The sequence below is a fragment of the Pseudophryne corroboree genome, chromosome 3 (genome assembly GCF_028390025.1).
Source record: "Pseudophryne corroboree isolate aPseCor3 chromosome 3, aPseCor3.hap2, whole genome shotgun sequence".
Lineage (NCBI taxonomy): Eukaryota > Metazoa > Chordata > Amphibia > Anura > Myobatrachidae > Pseudophryne > Pseudophryne corroboree.
Window position 1 is genome coordinate 548,914,253 of NC_086446.1, and position 18,160 is coordinate 548,932,412.

The 18,160-nt window shown below is 45.9% G+C and overlaps 1 protein-coding gene and 1 pseudogene across 5 annotated transcripts in view; both read left to right on the plus strand.

Moving 5' to 3' along the window:
- UTP18 (UTP18 small subunit processome component) overlaps positions 1–18,160 on the plus strand; it is a 134,292-nt gene that overhangs the window by 18,125 nt on the left and 98,007 nt on the right. For 2 of the 5 annotated variants that reach the window (XM_063961256.1, XM_063961257.1), the window contains exons 2-3: positions 8,106–8,224; positions 15,736–15,961. In XM_063961256.1, coding sequence (XP_063817326.1) covers positions 15,743–15,961 — 219 coding nt within the window. In that variant the 5' untranslated portion in view covers positions 8,106–8,224; positions 15,736–15,742. The remainder of the gene's footprint in view (positions 1–8,105; positions 8,225–15,735; positions 15,962–18,160) is intronic. The other 3 variants (XM_063961255.1, XM_063961260.1, XM_063961259.1) reach the window with 2 other exon arrangements.
- On the plus strand, positions 6,276–6,394 carry LOC134897240 (5S ribosomal RNA; annotated as a pseudogene).

Below are 18,160 nucleotides of genomic sequence, written 5' to 3' on the forward strand. Positions count from 1 at the left end.
GGGGGTAGAGATGTAAGGGATAGGAGTGGGTTGACACTGGGAGTGCTGTGTGGAAGTAGGTTGTGAAATATGTCGGAATTTGCTGGGTCTCTGTAATGGGATGGATGTGAGGTGCATGTGAATGGACTGCGGATGTGATGGTGCTGAGTATGTGGTGGAGGTGGGCGTGAAAGTGCTGATGAAAGAAGGGTGAATGTGATGTGTTATGAATGGGGGTGTACTGGATGTGAGTGTACTGGGGGGTGTAAGGGAAGGAAGCGAGGACACTTAATGGGTGCTATATAGAAAGTAGGTTACAGAAATGCACTGTAATTGATGTATTCATTCAGACCCAATGGTTTGAGACAACCTAACCTGAAAGTCCATTCACTTTCCTTCTTAATAAGTTCTTTGCTTAAGTCACCACCGCGTATGCCTAGATGGACCCTATCTAGGCCAAAGGCGCGCATATCACTTGGTGAGTCATGATGTGCAGCATGGTAGTGTCTGGCTACTGATGTTAGTTTTTTGCCTTTTTGAAGATCTGACGATGAGTTGCGAATGGAGCCCATATGTTCTAAAATCCTAGTTTTGAATTTTCTAGTCGTCATGCCTACATATCGTTGATTGCAAGGACAGGTTAGACAATAGACTACTCCTTGTGTGTCGCAGTTGAAGAAGTGTTGTATGGAAATATCCTTGCCATGTCTGTCCTTGACACAGTCAGTTATCTGTATCTGTGGGCAAGCCTTACATTGCCCACATGGAAAGGATCCCTTAGGGAGTTTGGATTTGGTCATTTCACGTGAAAAATGGCTCTGAACCAACGTATCTTTGATGTTCTTAGATCTCCTCCAACTGATTTGTAAAGTGGGATCCAATAAAGGTGATAACTCTGGATCCAGATGTAGGACAGGTAGATGTTTCTGAATGGCCTTTTTTAGTAGACGCCATTCGGGACAGAAGGTCCCTACAAATCGAATCTTGGTGTCAGCCTTTTGTTCTTGGGGTTTGTCCTGGAAGATCAGGGATTCCCTGTTGGTTTTTGAAATAGATTGTTGAGCTCTCTTCAGAGAGCGTTTACTGTATCCCCGAGCTTGTAACCTGGTCATAAGTTCTCTGCTTTTCTGTTTGAACACCTTCTCCTCTGTGCAGTTGCGTCTAAGACGAAGAAATTCCCCTTTTGGGATGTTTTCAATAGTAGGTGGGAAATGTGAGCTTGTTTGGTGCAATATACTGTTTGTGGCTGTATCCTTACGAAAGAGTTCTGTAGCCAAAGTCCCACTTGTTGTCTTGTAGATATTCAAGTCCAAAAAAGATATCTTGTCTCTACTGATTGAGTGAGTGAGAAAAATGTTCAAATCGTTTACATTGAGGATGTTAATGAAGTCCAACAGGAGTTTCTCATCTCCTTCCCAGATCACAAAGATATCATCAATATATCTCAGCCAATTGATGATATGTTTTGTGTAGATATGATTATCATCGTTGAAGACTATTGTTTGTTCCCACCAGCCGAGGAACAGGTTGGCATATGTGGGTGCACAGGCTGCACCCATTGCTGTTCCCCGAATTTGCTGAAAAAATTGGTCACCAAAGGTGAAATAATTTTTATTGAGAACAAAACTCAACATTTCACATAGGAAATCATGAAATACATTTTTTTCTTCCATATCCAGGAAGAATTTGGTGGCTTGTATTCCTTGTGAGTGTGAAATACTGCTATACAGGGCTTCCACATCTAAGGTGACTAGGATACAGTTCTCATCTAGACATATGTCATGTATTTTCCTTAGGACATCAGAAGTGTCCTTAAGGTAGGAGGGTAATGTCATGACATGGTCTCTGAGATGTAAATCCAGAAATTTGCTTGGGGTTTCCAAGAGTCCCCCATTCCCTGACACTATGGGTCTCCCAGGTGGTTTGTTGATATTCTTGTGTATTTTTGGCAATAAGTAAAAGGTAGGAACCCTGGGATTCGAGACCTCAAGGTATTTAGCCTCTTGTTGTGTGATAGCTCCAGTGGCAAATGCCTCTGTAATCATGTGCATGTATTGCTTGTGGAATTTTATTGTGGGATTAAGTGGCAATCTGATATAACAGGATGTGTCCAACAGTTGTCTCCGTGCTTCCTCTTCATACATTGCGATGGGCCATATGACAATGTTACCACCCTTATCCGAGGGTTTGATAACGGTGTCAGTCCATGTCAGTCCATGTTTTAATCTCTTTAAGAGCTTGTCTCTCTCTGTATTTGAGGCTAAATACCTTGAGGTCTCGAATCCCAGGGTTCCTACCTTTTACTTATTGCCAAAAATACACAAGAATATCAACAAACCACCTGGGAGACCCATAGTGTCAGGGAATGGGGGACTCTTGGAAACCCCAAGCAAATTTCTGGATTTACATCTCAGAGACCATGTCATGACATTACCCTCCTACCTTAAGGACACTTCTGATGTCCTAAGGAAAATACATGACATATGTCTAGATGAGAACTGTATCCTAGTCACCTTAGATGTGGAAGCCCTGTATAGCAGTATTTCACACTCACAAGGAATACAAGCCACCAAATTCTTCCTGGATATGGAAGAAAAAAATGTATTTCATGATTTCCTATGTGAAATGTTGAGTTTTGTTCTCAATAAAAATTATTTCACCTTTGGTGACCAATTTTTTCAGCAAATTCGGGGAACAGCAATGGGTGCAGCCTGTGCACCCACATATGCCAACCTGTTCCTCGGCTGGTGGGAACAAACAATAGTCTTCAACGATGATAATCATATCTACACAAAACATATCATCAATTGGCTGAGATATATTGATGATATCTTTGTGATCTGGGAAGGAGATGAGAAACTCCTGTTGGACTTCATTAACATCCTCAATGTAAACGATTTGAACATTTTTCTCACTCACTCAATCAGTAGAGACAAGATATCTTTTTTGGACTTGAATATCTACAAGACAACAAGTGGGACTTTGGCTACAGAACTCTTTCGTAAGGATACAGCCACAAACAGTATATTGCACCAAACAAGCTCACATTTCCCACCTACTATTGAAAACATCCCAAAAGGGGAATTTCTTCGTCTTAGACGCAACTGCACAGAGGAGAAGGTGTTCAAACAGAAAAGCAGAGAACTTATGACCAGGTTACAAGCTCGGGGATACAGTAAACGCTCTCTGAAGAGAGCTCAACAATCTATTTCAAAAACCAACAGGGAATCCCTGATCTTCCAGGACAAACCCCAAGAACAAAAGGCTGACACCAAGATTCGATTTGTAGGGACCTTCTGTCCCGAATGGCGTCTACTAAAAAAGGCCATTCAGAAACATCTACCTGTCCTACATCTGGATCCAGAGTTATCACCTTTATTGGATCCCACTTTACAAATCAGTTGGAGGAGATCTAAGAACATCAAAGATACGTTGGTTCAGAGCCATTTTTCACGTGAAATGACCAAATCCAAACTCCCTAAGGGATCCTTTCCATGTGGGCAATGTAAGGCTTGCCCACAGATACAGATAACTGACTGTGTCAAGGACAGACATGGCAAGGATATTTCCATACAACACTTCTTCAACTGCGACACACAAGGAGTAGTCTATTGTCTAACCTGTCCTTGCAATCAACGATATGTAGGCATGACGACTAGAAAATTCAAAACTAGGATTTTAGAACATATGGGCTCCATTCGCAACTCATCGTCAGATCTTCAAAAAGGCAAAAAACTAACATCAGTAGCCAGACACTACCATGCTGCACATCATGACTCACCAAGTGATATGCGCGCCTTTGGCCTAGATAGGGTCCATCTAGGCATACGCGGTGGTGACTTAAGCAAAGAACTTATTAAGAAGGAAAGTGAATGGACTTTCAGGTTAGGTTGTCTCAAACCATTGGGTCTGAATGAATACATCAATTACAGTGCATTTCTGTAACCTACTTTCTATATAGCACCCATTAAGTGTCCTCGCTTCCTTCCCTTACACCCCCCAGTACACTCACATCCAGTACACCCCCATTCATAACACATCACATTCACCCTTCTTTCATCAGCACTTTCACGCCCACCTCCACCACATACTCAGCACCATCACATCCGCAGTCCATTCACATGCACCTCACATCCATCCCATTACAGAGACCCAGCAAATTCCGACATATTTCACAACCTACTTCCACACAGCACTCCCAGTGTCAACCCACTCCTATCCCTTACATCTCTACCCCCCTTCCTCATCTCACCATATCATTATACTTCTCGCCCACACAGGATCATCACCTTCGACACCACACACACATTCCCACCACACTGCAAACCACAACACCCCACAATCTTAAACCCCCTCCCCCCTTCCCCCTCTCTCCCCCCCTTCCCCCCCCCCCCCACTCCATCCCCCCCATTCCTTTCCACCTCACTCCCCATCCCTTTCCATACCATCCTTTCTCACAATCATTCCCACCACTTCCATCGACGTCACTTGCATTATTAATCCTAAATAACATAAATAATATTTATGAATATCCTCATGCAATGTTTACAACGTGTTTGTTTATAACTCCAGACAAGATATGCTGTCCTACACATATTTTTCCAGCAATTATCATTTATTATACTTAAATTTAATCTATTCTTATCATCTAAATATTTCATAAACAATTTGTGAAAGCTTCAATTTTATTATTATTTTCATTCATTTTTATTCTTTTTTGCTAATTTTCCCCATTTTATTTTTATTTCCATTTTTTCACTATGTCCACTTATATAATAAGCAAGATGCTCATTTTTCATCTAATAACCTTGTATATTTCTCACACATATTCTCTGTTTTTTCCTTTTGTGCAATGGGCCACTAATTGCAAGCATAATAGGGAACCAATACTAAACAGAACAACCGTTCCACCTGTGCAGCAATTTACAAACGCAGGACACGCCTCCCTTTTGATTGGACAACGACCAGCTCCCTTGCAAGATAAAGCCTGCACTATCCCCTCTGGGAACAGGAAGTGATCAAGCCCGGTGAACGGGTGAAACTAGTTTTCCGTTCCCTACCCCCACTGCCTGGGTGTGACAGCTGATTCCGGACATCCTGAACCACGAGCCGCTCTTTCCCCAGCAGCCGCTGCATCAACCCTCCGCCGCTAGATACTGCCGCGATGGGACCAGGAACATTGTGTCTCTCTTCTCCTCAGCCAACCTGACCACGTCTCCACAATACATCAGGTACTTTGATCGGCAGTGCGGCTATAAACGAACTGCTCAGCTCCTGAGAACCAGTGTATCCTGCATCTTCAATTTGCCTGGACTTTGACACGGACATTCCGTACTCAGAAAGTATCCTGCTCATATTAGTGACTGATCGTTCCATACAATTCCGGGTAATATCTGCTCAATCTCAGCATCTTTTTGCATATTTATATTTGATAATAGCATTCATCAAGCTGTTTTTTGCAAGTACCCGTTTTACAGATAGTCGGCATTTAGCAGCTTAATACCACATAGGATACTGTTTAAACCTTTATTTTCAGTCATTAATATTGATCTAATCATTTGGCTGAGCAATTTATCACTATCCTCTATACTGCGTATTATATAGCACTGCTGCAGCTCTGTATAATCAACTGTTGTTCATTATCTCTTTCTCTTTTCACCTGATACCATTCTGGTACAATGTGCAATAATCTGTCAGCATCAAATTGATGGTGATGCATGGTTCCAATCAACTTAATTATCTGCTAATTGTGTACAAATTGCTCCTTATCACACCAAGTACCTTTATCATAGGTACTATCAGCATCTTGCAATCATATTATATAGTATTTCTGCAGCTCTGCATACAGCGGAACACAAATAAGAAATTGTTGTTCATTTTCTCCTTCTTTTTCCACCTGATACCATTTTGGTATAATTGTAATAATCTGATAGTAGCAAATTGATGGTGATGTATGGGTCTAATCAATTTATTTGACTGCTAATTGTGTACAAATTGCTCTGTATCACACCTAGTACCTTTATCATAGGTACTATCAGCATCCTGCAATCAAGCAGCCCATTGTCTATCAACCAATCTCAAAAAATTTTTACCTATCAGTATCGTTTCCTTTTCCTCACTTTATACTATCTTCAGGACTCTCACCACTGATTCAGGGGTAATTATCCCGGTCTAACGGTGGCAGCAGATCCCCTATTTTCCTCCTCTACCCATTCTCTTGTCTTTTCTTTTCTCTTATTTCTCCATTTTCGTGAACTCTCATCAGTGATTCTCGAGCCCTCGATATCAAATATTTTTTCTACTATCATACCACACTGGTAACGCCCGAATCCTTCCGATCTTGGAAGCTAAGCAGTGTAGGGCTGGGTCAGTACTCGAGTGGGAGACTCTCGAGGAATACTCAGTTTAGTAGAAATTCCTGGACGGTTTTGCTCAGCGTCTAACACTGACAGCAGATTCATCTTGCTCATTCCATCTTTAATCATCCCATCTGTCTCCTCATCATCGCTCATGAGAGAATAAAAACGCTTCAATTTTCAGGGTCTCCAGCTGTTATTATCGCACCCAGGCATTCCAGAACAATATTCAGTATTTACACTGTAATTAATTCGTTCTGTGTTCCCCCCTTTCTTTTCCCCAACTCCCCCCTACCCTTCCCCCCACCCCTACCTCCAATTTTTGACAGTAAACTCTACTATTTTATCAATTGTTGTTAATAAAAGTTATATTTAAAAATTCATTTATAATTTTTACTTATTGTCTCTTCTGAGACCTCTTAAACATACAAGAGTGCACCCACAAAAGAGTCTTCTTCTCTCCCTTTTGTTGTATGTCTTACCACTGACTCAGGGTGCACCACCAAACTCAAGATAACATTAGAAAACTCAGATTTTCTCGTTGTATTATGTATTTTGGTTCTAACAATATCTATTAGATACCTTACCATTCTCCAGTGCGGTATACCCCCAATACATTCATGCATAGAGCAAGATTTACCACAAGGCTACTAACCCTGGAGATCGGCACACTGCGATTGGCAATGGCCAGTGTGATACGGAAAAGGGTATCTCATGAGTCCATTTATTACAGGAACTGTGTGAGATCTATATGTGTGAGTATTAAAGGGGAACTGCATGTTTGGAGTCTAAGGCCAGGTACACATTAGAATGATGTTGGAACCAGACGTCGGTCGGCCGTTAACAGTGAATAATATAGCGCATGATTGTGCGCTGTATCCTTCGTGGCCACATTCCGCAACATTTGGCCTTCCGGGTCGTCCTATCTGCCATGCAATACAGGTCTCAGCTGCCTCTGATGCATTGGTTCTGCCGTATGCGCTCATTTTTGCTTCAGTGTTTGAGAGTTGTAATGCCATTGGTTACGTAGCCAGGCATTATGGGTACTCAACCACAGGACCCACCCCTCCTTGTTTATCTGGGCTTGGGACTGGCTATGTGATTAAACTAGGCTGGGTTTGTGGGCGCAAGTGGTGATGTTATGGGCCCAAGTGATCTTCCTATCACCTACTAAGTGCGCATTCTAGATGTGGGGAAGAATGTACACTGCAGTGAGCTATAGCCATGATCTTAGATGGCGTCAGTGATTCCTTGTCATAGGTACTCCAGGTGGTACGTTTTGCAGTGAACCTATGATGCGTCACGTAATAGTAGCGCCCTCAGTGCTGGGCATGGTGATCCTGTGGTCCGGGGCTGCAGGCTGAGGGTCTTTCAATGGCACTTTCATTCCTCTTTCACCCTCAGCTGTCCTAGAGAATGGGGGGGGGGGGGGGGCGCAGAGTCATTTCTTTTCCACCACAGACATTGCCTCAGTTGACTTCTTGCCATAGATACTGCAAGGGGCATGTTATGCAGTGAACCTATGGCGCGTCGCATAATGGCATTGCCCTCAGTGCTGGGCACAGTGTTCCTTTGGCCCTTCTAGACGTGGGAATAGAAGGCAATATCTTTATTTGCATTTGCTCTCAATCCTAGACTTCATAATTAATTTGTAAGTCTCTGAGAACATGAAGATATCAGGTATAAACTAAAGCGATAAATAGTTGCCTAGAAACGGAATGATGTTCATTAAGTTGCAGGTGACAATAGACATTTGTGCTTTGTTTCCAGGTGTCGGAGAAGGCCTCACTGAGAGTCCTAGAGAGTCTTATGAGTAAATTTTTCACACGAGTACATCCAACAAGTGGCGGAGCTAAATCAGTAAGCTAATACTGCGACCGACCACAGGTGTAGGTGGCTTTTATTATTTATTAACAGTTCCTTATATAGCGCCAACATATACTCTTGTGCTTTATAGTTGTGAACAGTAATAAGACAAGACTGTAGAGGTAGGAAGGCCCTGCTTGCAAGCTTACAGTACCCATAACATCTGATAGTCTAGTTTAGGGGTGGGCAAAATACGGCCCGCGGGCCGGATACGGCCCGCAAACGGATCCTCGCCGGCCCGCTGCCTCCCACCACTGTGCAATGACAAGCGGCCCGAGTGGCAGCTTGTCATTGCACTACAAAAGCTACACTACAAAAGCTACAAGCCGCGGTGACCGCCGCTACGTCAGGTCACTGGTGCAGCCGAGTGTAGCTGTACCAGACAGAAGGACTTGTCGCTGCTGGATGGAGTTGGGGGTGGAGCCAAAAGCAGGACGCCGAAGCGGGAGGTTTGAATGCAGCTGCTGCATTGACTGCCGTTGTGGACTGGAGGACTGGTTTATATCGCTTAGGTACCATGGCTGTGGGCTGTCCGTGTTTGAATGGCTGGTGGGTGGCAGCGGGGTAGGGGTGCTAGATCTGCCCAGTATTAAGGGGGGGGGGGGGGGGCTGCTGAATGTGCTGAGGGAGGAAGGGAGAGCTGGTAAGTATGCCCAAGGAGGGAAGGGAGGGGGGAAGGAGCTGGTAACATTGCCCAAGGAGTAGGGGGGGAGGGAGGGTGAAGGATCTGGTGACTCTGCCTAAGTAGGGAAGGTGGGATTGGGGAAGGAGCTGGTAACTGCCCAAGGATGTTTATTTGATTTCATCACTGTTTTTTTGAATTCTAATTACTTGCTTATGAGGGATTCTGTCCTTAAATTAAGGCTCTTCTGTTTATTTTATTTAGCCATTTCTCTTTATTTTTGCCTGTCCCCATTATTAATAAATATACAATGCATATGGGGTGGGAGGGGAGGGGGGGGGGGGGGGTGAGGGGACGACGACACACGTATATGGGTGAGGGAGGTGCTGGAATTACTAGTTCATTCTTATGTCTATCAGTAATCTGACCCTCCTTTTAAGCCTGTTGTGTGTTTTTCATATGTATGGCTGCATTTTCTCTGACGTCCTAGTGGATGCTGGGACTCCGTCAGGACCATGGGGGATAGCGGCTCCGCAGGAGACAGGGCACAAAATTTAAAAGTTTGACCACTAGGTGGTGTGTACTGGCTCCTCCCCCTATGACCCTCCTCCAAGCCTCAGTTAGGTTTTTGTGCCCGTCCGAGCAGGGTGCAATCTAGGTGGCTCTCCTAAAGAGCTGCTTAGAAAAAGTTTGTTAGGTTTTTTATTTTCAGTGAGTCCTGCTGGCAACAGGCTCACTGCAACGAGGGACTTGGGGGAGAAGAAGTGAACTCACCTGCGTGCAGGATGGATTTGCTTCTTAGGCTACTGGACACTAGCTCCAGAGGGACGATCACAGGTACAGCCTGGATGGGTCACCGGAGCCGCGCCGCCGACCCCCTTGCAGATGCCGAATAGAGAAGAGGTCCAGAAACCGGCGGCAGAAGACGTCTCAGTCTTCATGAGGTAGCGCACAGCACTGCAGCTGTGCGTCATTGCTCTCCGCACACTTCACACCAGCGGTCACTGAGGGTGCAGGGCGCTGGGGGGGGCGCCCTGGGCAGCAATGTAATATACCTATTCTGGCTAAAATATATCACATATAGCCCCTGGGGCTATATGGATGTATTTAACCCCTGCCAGGTTCCAAAAAAAACGGGAGAAGAAGCCCGCCGAAAAGGGGGCGGGGCCTATTCTCCTCAGCACACAGCGCCATTTTCCTGCCCAGCTCCGCTGCGAGGAAGGCTCCCAGGACTCTCCCCTGCACTGCACTACAGAAACAGGGTAAAAACAGAGAGGGGGGGCACTTATTGGCGATATTTATAATATTTGAGCTGCTATAAAGGGAACACACTTATTAAGGTTGTCCCTATATATATTTATAGCGCTTGGGTGTGTGCTGGCAAACTCTCCCTCTGTCTCCCCAAAGGGCTAGTGGGGTCCTGTCTTCTATCAGAGCATTCCCTGTGTGTCTGCTGTGTGTCGGTACGTGTGTGTCGACATGTATGAGGACGATGTTGGCGTGGAGGCGGAGCAATTGCCTGTAATGGTGATGTCACCCCCTAGGGAGTCGACACCAGAATGGATGGCTTTGTTTATGGAATTACGGGATAGTGTCAGCACGCTACAAAAGTCGGTTGACGACATGAGACAGCCGGCAAACCAGTTAGTACCTGTCCAGGCGTCTCAGACACCGTCAGGGGCTGTAAAACGCCCTTTACCTCAGTCGGTCGACACAGACCCAGACACTGACACTGAATCCAGTGTCGACGGTGAAGAAACAAACGTATTTTCCAGTAGGGCCACACGTTATATGATCACGGCAATGAAGGAGGCTTTGCATATCTCTGATACTGCAAGTACCACAAAAAGGGGTATTATGTGGGGTGTGAAAAAACTACCGATAGTTTTTCCTGAATCAGAGGAACTGAATGAAGTGTGTGATGAAGCGTGGGTTACCCCAGATAGAAAACTGCTAATTTCAAAGAAGTTATTGGCATTATACCCTTTCCCGCCAGAGGTTAGGGCGCGCTGGGAAACACCTCCTAGGGTGGATAAGGCGCTCACACGCTTATCAAAGCAAGTGGCGTTACCGTCTCCTGATACGGCCGCCCTCAAGGATCCAGCTGATAGGAGGCTGGAGAATACATTAAAAAGTATATACACACATACGGGTGTTATACTGAGTCCAGCAATCGCCTCAGCCTGGATGTGCAGTGCTGGCGTGGCTTGGTCGGAGTCACTGTCTGAAAATATTGATACCCTGGATAGGGACAGTATTTTACTGACTATAGAGCAGTTAAAGGATGCATTTCTTTATATGCGAGATGCACAGAGAGATATTTGCACTCTGGCATCAAGAGTAAGTGCGATGTCCATATCTGCCAGAAGAAGTTTATGGACGCGCCAGTGGTCAGGTGATGCGGATTCCAAACGACATATGGAAGTATTGCCGTATAAGGGGGAGGAATTATTTGGGGTCGGTCTATCGGATCAGGTGGCCACGGCAACGGCCGGAAAATCCACCTTTTTACCCCAGGTCACCTCCCAGCAGAAAAAGCCGCAGGCTTTTCAGCCGCAGTCCTTTCGTTCCTATAAGAACAAACGAGCAAAAGGACATTCCTATTTGCCCCGAGGCAAAGGAAAGGGTAAGAGACTGCAACAAGCAGCTCCTTCCCAGGAGCAGAAGCCCTCCCCGGCTTCTACAAAGGCGTCAGCATGACGCTGGGACCTTACAAGCAGACTCAGGGGCGGTGGGGGGTCACCTCAAACATTTCAGCGCACAGTGGGCTCACTCGCAGGTGGACCCCTGGATCCTGCAGGTAGTATCTCAGGGTTACAGGTTGGAATTCGAGAAGTCCCCTCCTCGCCGTTTCCTAAAGTCTGCTTTGCCAACGTCTCCCTCCGACAGGGCGACGGTATTGGAGGCCATTCACAAGCTGTATTCTCAGCAGGTGATAGTCAAGGTACCCCTCCTACAACAGGGACAGGGGTATTACTCCACGCTATTTGTGGTACCGAAGCCGGACGGCTCGGTAAGACCGATTCTAAATCTAAAATCTCTGAACCTGTACATACAAAAATTCAAGTTCAAGATGGAGTCACTCAGAGCAGTGATAGCGAATATGGAAGAAGGGGATTTTATGGTGTCCTTGGACATCAAGGATGCTTACCTTCATGTTCCAATTTGTCCTTCACACCAAGGGTACCTCAGGTTCGTGGTCCAAAACTGTCATTATCAGTTTCAGACGCTGCCGTTTGGATTGTCCACGGCACCCCGGGTCTTTACCAAGGTAATGGCCGAAATGATGATCCTTCTTCGAAGAGAAGGCGTCTTAATTATCCCTTATTTGGACGATCTCCTGATAAGGGCAAGATCCAGAGAACAGCTGGAGGTCGGAGTAGCACTAACCCAAGTAGTGCTCCAACAACACGGGTGGATTCTGAATTTTCCAAAATCCCAACTGATCCCGACGACACGTCTGTTGTTCCTAGGGATGATTCTGGACACTGTTCAGAAAAAGGTATTTCTTCCGGAGGAGAAAGCCAGGGAGTTATCCGATCTAGTCAGGAACCTCCTAAAACCAGGAAAAGTATCTGTGCATCAATGCACAAGAGTCCTGGGAAAAATGGTAGCTTCTTACGAAGCGATTCCATTCGGCAGATTCCATGCACAAACTTTTCAGTGGGATCTGCTGGACAAATGGTCCGGATCGCATCTGCAGATGCATCAGCGGATAAAATTGTCCACAAGGACAAGAGTGTCTCTGCTATGGTGGTTGCAGAGTGCTCATCTGTTAGAGGGCCGCAGATTCGGCATACAGAACTGGGTCCTAGTGACCACGGATGCCAGCCTGAGAGGCTGGGGAGCGGTCACACAGGGAAGAAACTTCCAGGGCGTGTGGTCAAGCCTGGAGACGTCTCTTCACATAAATATACTGGAGCTAAGAGCAATCTACAATGCTCTAAGCCTGGCAAAACCTCTGCTTCAGGGTCAGCCGGTGTTGATTCAGTCGGACAACATCACGGCAGTCGCCCACGTAAACAGACAGGGCGGCACAAGAAGCAGGAGGGCAATGGCAGAAGCTGCAAGGATTCTCCGCTGGGCAGAAAATCATGTGTTAGCACTGTCAGCTGTGTTCATCCCGGGAGTGGACAACTGGGAAGCAGACTTCCTCAGCAGACACGATCTGCACCCGGGAGAGTGGGGACTTCATCCAGAAGTCTTCCACATGATTGTGGTCTATTGGGAAAGACCAATGGTGGACATGATGGCGTCCCGCCTCAACAAAAAACTGGACAGGTATTGCGCCAGGTCAAGAGACCCTCAGGCAATAGCTGTAGACGCTCTGGTAACACCATGGGTGTACCAGTCAGTGTATGTGTTTCCTCCTCTGCCTCTCATACCAAAAGTACTGAGAATTATACGGCAAAGGGGAGTAAGAACGATACTCGTGGCTCCGGATTGGCCAAGAAGAACTTGGTACCCGGAACTTCAGGAGATGCTCACGGAAGATCCGTGGCCTCTACCTCTAAGACGGGACCTGCTTCAGCAGGGACCGTGTCTATTCCAAGACTTACCGCGGCTGCGTTTGACGGCATGGCGGTTGAACGCCGAATCCTAAGGGAAAAAGGCATTCCGGAAGAGGTCATCCCTACCCTGGTAAAAGCCAGGAAGGAGGTGACTGCACAACATTATCACCGCATTTGGAGAAAATATGTTGCGTGGTGTGAGGCCAGGAAGGCCCCGACGGAGGAATTTCAACTGGGTCGATTCCTACATTTCCTGCAAACAGGATTGTCTATGGGCCTCAAATTAGGGTCCATTAAGGTTCAAATTTCGGCCCTGTCGATTTTCTTCCAGAAAGAATTGGCTTCAGTTCCTGAAGTCCAGACTTTTGTAAAAGGAGTACTACATATACAGCCCCCGGTTGTGCCCCCAGTGGCACCGTGGGATCTTAATGTAGTTTTGGATTTTCTCAAATCCCATTGGTTTGAGCCACTCAAATCGGTGGATTTGAAATATCTTACATGGAAAGTAACCATGCTACTGGCCCTGGCTTCAGCCAGGAGAGTGTCAGAATTGGCGGCTTTATCGTATAAAAGCCCATATCTGATTTTCCATTCGGACAGGGCAGAACTGCGGACGCGTCCTCACTTTCTGCCTAAGGTGGTTTCAGCGTTTCACCTGAACCAGCCTATTGTGGTGCCTGCGGCTACTAGCGATTTGGAGGATTCCAAGTTGCTGGACGTTGTCAGAGCATTGAAAATATATATTTCAAGGACGGCTGGAGTCAGAAAATCTGACTCGCTGTTTATACTGTATGCACCCAACAAGCTGGGTGCTCCTGCTTCTAAGCAGACGATTGCTCGTTGGATTTGTAGCACAATTCAACTTGCACATTCCGTGGCAGGCCTGCCACAGCCTAAATCTATCAAGGCCCATTCCACAAGGAAGGTGGGCTCATCTTGGGCGGCTGCCCGAGGGGTCTCGGCATTACAACTCTGCCGAGCAGCTACGTGGTCAGGGGAGAACACGTTTGTAAAATTCTACAAATTTGATACCCTGGCTAAGGAGGACCTGGAGTTCTCTCATTCGGTGCTGCAGAGTCATCCGCACTCTCCCGCCCGTTTGGGAGCTTTGGTATAATCCCCATGGTCCTGACGGAGTCCCAGCATCCACTAGGACGTCAGAGAAAATAAGATTTTACTTACCGATAAATCTATTTCTCGTAGTCCGTAGTGGATGCTGGGCGCCCATCCCAAGTGCGGATTGTCTGCAATACTTGAACATAGTTATTGTTACAAAAAAATCGGGTTGTTATTGTTGTGAGCCGTCTGTTCAGAGGCTCCTACGTATGTCATACTGTTAACTGGGTTCAGATCACAAGTTGTACGGTGTGATTGGTGTGGCTGGTATGAGTCTTACCCGGGATTCAAAATCCTTCCTTATTGTGTACGCTCGTCCGGGCACAGTATCCTAACTGAGGCTTGGAGGAGGGTCATAGGGGGAGGAGCCAGTACACACCACCTAGTGGTCAAACTTTTAAATTTTGTGCCCTGTCTCCTGCGGAGCCGCTATCCCCCATGGTCCTGACGGAGTTCCAGCATCCACTACGGACTACGAGAAATAGATTTATCGGTAAGTAAAATCTTATTTTTCCATTTATGTCAAATAAGGACCTTTTCAATGGCTACAGTACAAATACCAAGTTCCATGTTAAACTCTGTTTATTTATTAAAATGCAGCTTGATTATTGCTGTTTTTGCCCACAGAATTTAAAACATCAAAACTATTAAGTGCTTGGCACACCTGGGTTTGCACTTAATAGTATTGCTGTTTTATAATTAACTTTAAATAATTAAACCCCTTGGAATTTGGAATTTGCTCTTCTTGTGAAACATAATAAAAACTATTACATTAATTGGTTAACACAGGTATAGATGTTTTGTTTATATTACTGTTAATTTTAGGAGGAAATCTGGTTATGACTGGCACATAACACACTTATACCCCTTTCACACTGCACAAATAACCCGGTATCGACCCGGCACACGGGCTGTGTGTGGTATGAAAGGGCCATGGTCGAATTCCCAGGTCGCCTGACCCAGTACTGAAACCCGGGAGTGTTATTCCCGGGTTGAATACCGGGTTAGTGGCAGCGTGAACGAGTTCCCGAGTCAGTGCGACCCAGGACCCGTCCACTACATCTCCCAGAGCCGCTGCTGGCTCCGCTACCCCCCCCCCCCCCGCCCCCGCTGCAATGGCAACCGATCCGGCAAGTTGCTGGGTTGGGAAGCCTGCTATTAGGGTCCAATGCCGGATCTGTCCCGGGAAGTACCTGTTTCCAATTCCCGGGTGGGATCCGGCATTGGCGGTGTGAAAGGGGTATAACTTGCAGTGCTTTAATTTAATCTCATGCTTTTCTTTCAGAAGTGAGATGCTGTCAGCTGTAGAAGAGATCAGTACGGCTCAAGCCTCTGGTCACAGAAAGAGGCAACGGGGCAAATCAAAGCAGAAGGATAGTAACAAAGAAGAGGAGATTAGAGCTAAAAACCTAAAGACCATAGCTGAAAAACCAGATGTGGAAAAATGTTTGGAGGATTTAGTGTTTGGTGGTGAGGATGAATTTGTGGAAAGACTTCTTGGTGATTCAAAGGTAATGTTTTAGGTTGATTTGGTGGTGTACTCTGTATGTTTCTGTGTACGATATCTAGTGTTCCCTCCAGGATTTGGGCAGGGCGCTGAGGTGCTGGGCAGTTAGCGCGCGCTCTCCAAAAGAGGGCGCGGCACCGCCAGTGTCACTGTGTGGGCGGTCTGACCCCCTTAACGTCAATAATAGGGGCATACCCCAGCCGTAGCGTCACTAATTGGGGTGTGTAGGTGCTAGGCTTCTCTCAAGCACTCCTTTTAATGTGAATAGATGATGCGCACGAATAGATGAGGCTGTCTGAGCAGGGTGCCGCTGAAGGAGCAGGGCACATTTTGCCCTTTAAAAATTGGGCAGGGCAAGGCGCCCTGTTGGAACAGCCTAGCGTGAAGACTAATTTACATGTTAGATGTAATCCAGCATGGATCAACTATCAAATCTTAAAGTGTACCTCTCGCTGTGCTTAAATTAGCTTAATAATACTTATATGTGACCTTTTTTTCTGATGGCTCCTTATCGATGCCAGACCTAATTCCACTTTAGATCTGGCTTTCTCAGCAAATTAAGTTTTGTAGTTTTTCTCTTACGTCCTTGGGGATACTAAGAATCCATTTAGTACCATGGGGTATAGACGGGTCCACTATTATTCTTGGGCACTTTAAGAATTTGATAGTGTGCGCTGGCTCCTCCCTCAATGCCCCTCCTACAAGACTCAGTTTAGAAAATGTGCCCGGAGGAGCCGGTCTCGTCGCTGGAAGCTCCTGAAGAGTTTTCTGCATTGATAATGTCGGTATTATCTTAGACCGCAAAGCTATACCCCTTTGTACACTATTACCGTTGAGCCGCTATGGCCGCTAGACTACGTGCACGTGCTATGCACTTTGTACGCTATTTGCGTACAGAGTCCTGCACGTGGTATGCACTTGGCGTACACACGCTGCGCTGAGTGTACGGAATACACACAGCGAGCGCACACACAATTGATAACCTTTAAACCTTGTTAATGATACAATGTGATGATATGCTTATACTTTAAACCTTAGCAGCAAAGTACTGCAACGATGTTATACCTTTAAACCTTAAGTAGCACTAGCGATGCAAAGTACTCACAGGGGGTCATTCCGAGTTGTTCGTTCGTTATATTTTTCTCGCAACGGAGCGATTAGTCGCTAATGCGCATGCGCAATGTCCGCAGTGCGACTGCGCCAAGTAAATTTGCTATGCAGTTAGGTATTTTACTGACGGCATTACGAGGTTTTTTCTTCGTTCTGGTGATTGTAATGTGATTGACAGGAAGTGGGTGTTTCTGGGCGGAAACTGGCCGTTTTATGGGTGTGTGCGAAAGAACGCTACCGTTTCTGGGAAAAACGCGGGAGTGGCTGGAGAAACGGAGGAGTGTCTGGGCGAACGCTGGGAGTGTTTGTGATGTCAAACCAGAAACGAAACTGACTGAACTGATCGCAGTTGCCGAGTAAGTGTGGAGCTACTCAGAAACTGCTAAGAAGTGTCTATTCGCAATTTTGCTAATCTTTCGTTCGCAATTTTAATAAGCTAAGATTCACTCCCAGTAGGCGGCGGCTTAGCCTGTGCAAAGCTGCTAAAAGCAGCTTGCGAGCGAACAACTCGGAATGAGGGCCACAGTGCGTACACCTTAACAATGCTTATACACCTTAAACAGGTTAAACTACTTTAAAGCCCAGGCAGGAAAGTGAAAACACAACACCGTTTGTAGTTGATACCACAGGATTCTAAGGCCTCCGTGTATTGATTCCAAAAAGGTAAAACAATACAAGTTATACACTACAGACTAACAAGTAAATCTAAACAGAATAATGGCTACAGAGAATGTACGTACGTGAGAATATTCGCAAGCGCAACCCGAATCCGGTCCTCCGCTGGTCATACAGATAGCGTTTTGAGTCTTCTGACCGGCCAGGCAACAATGGTCCTTATATACACAACATGCATACACAATACAATGGTCACTGTAATCTCATTGTTCATTGGACACAGAGATATGTCTCCATATTACAGCAAAGGTCATAGGTGGATTTGAAAAGGTAGGCGATGTCTTTTCCAACTGCTCTTGTGGGTGGTATCCTCTGGATTCCCGCCGCATATGTAATTTACAGTAAATACAGTTAATGTTCATAATCTACTTTTGTACATAACTATACACAGGAGCAAGCGATCTTTCTCTAACTAACA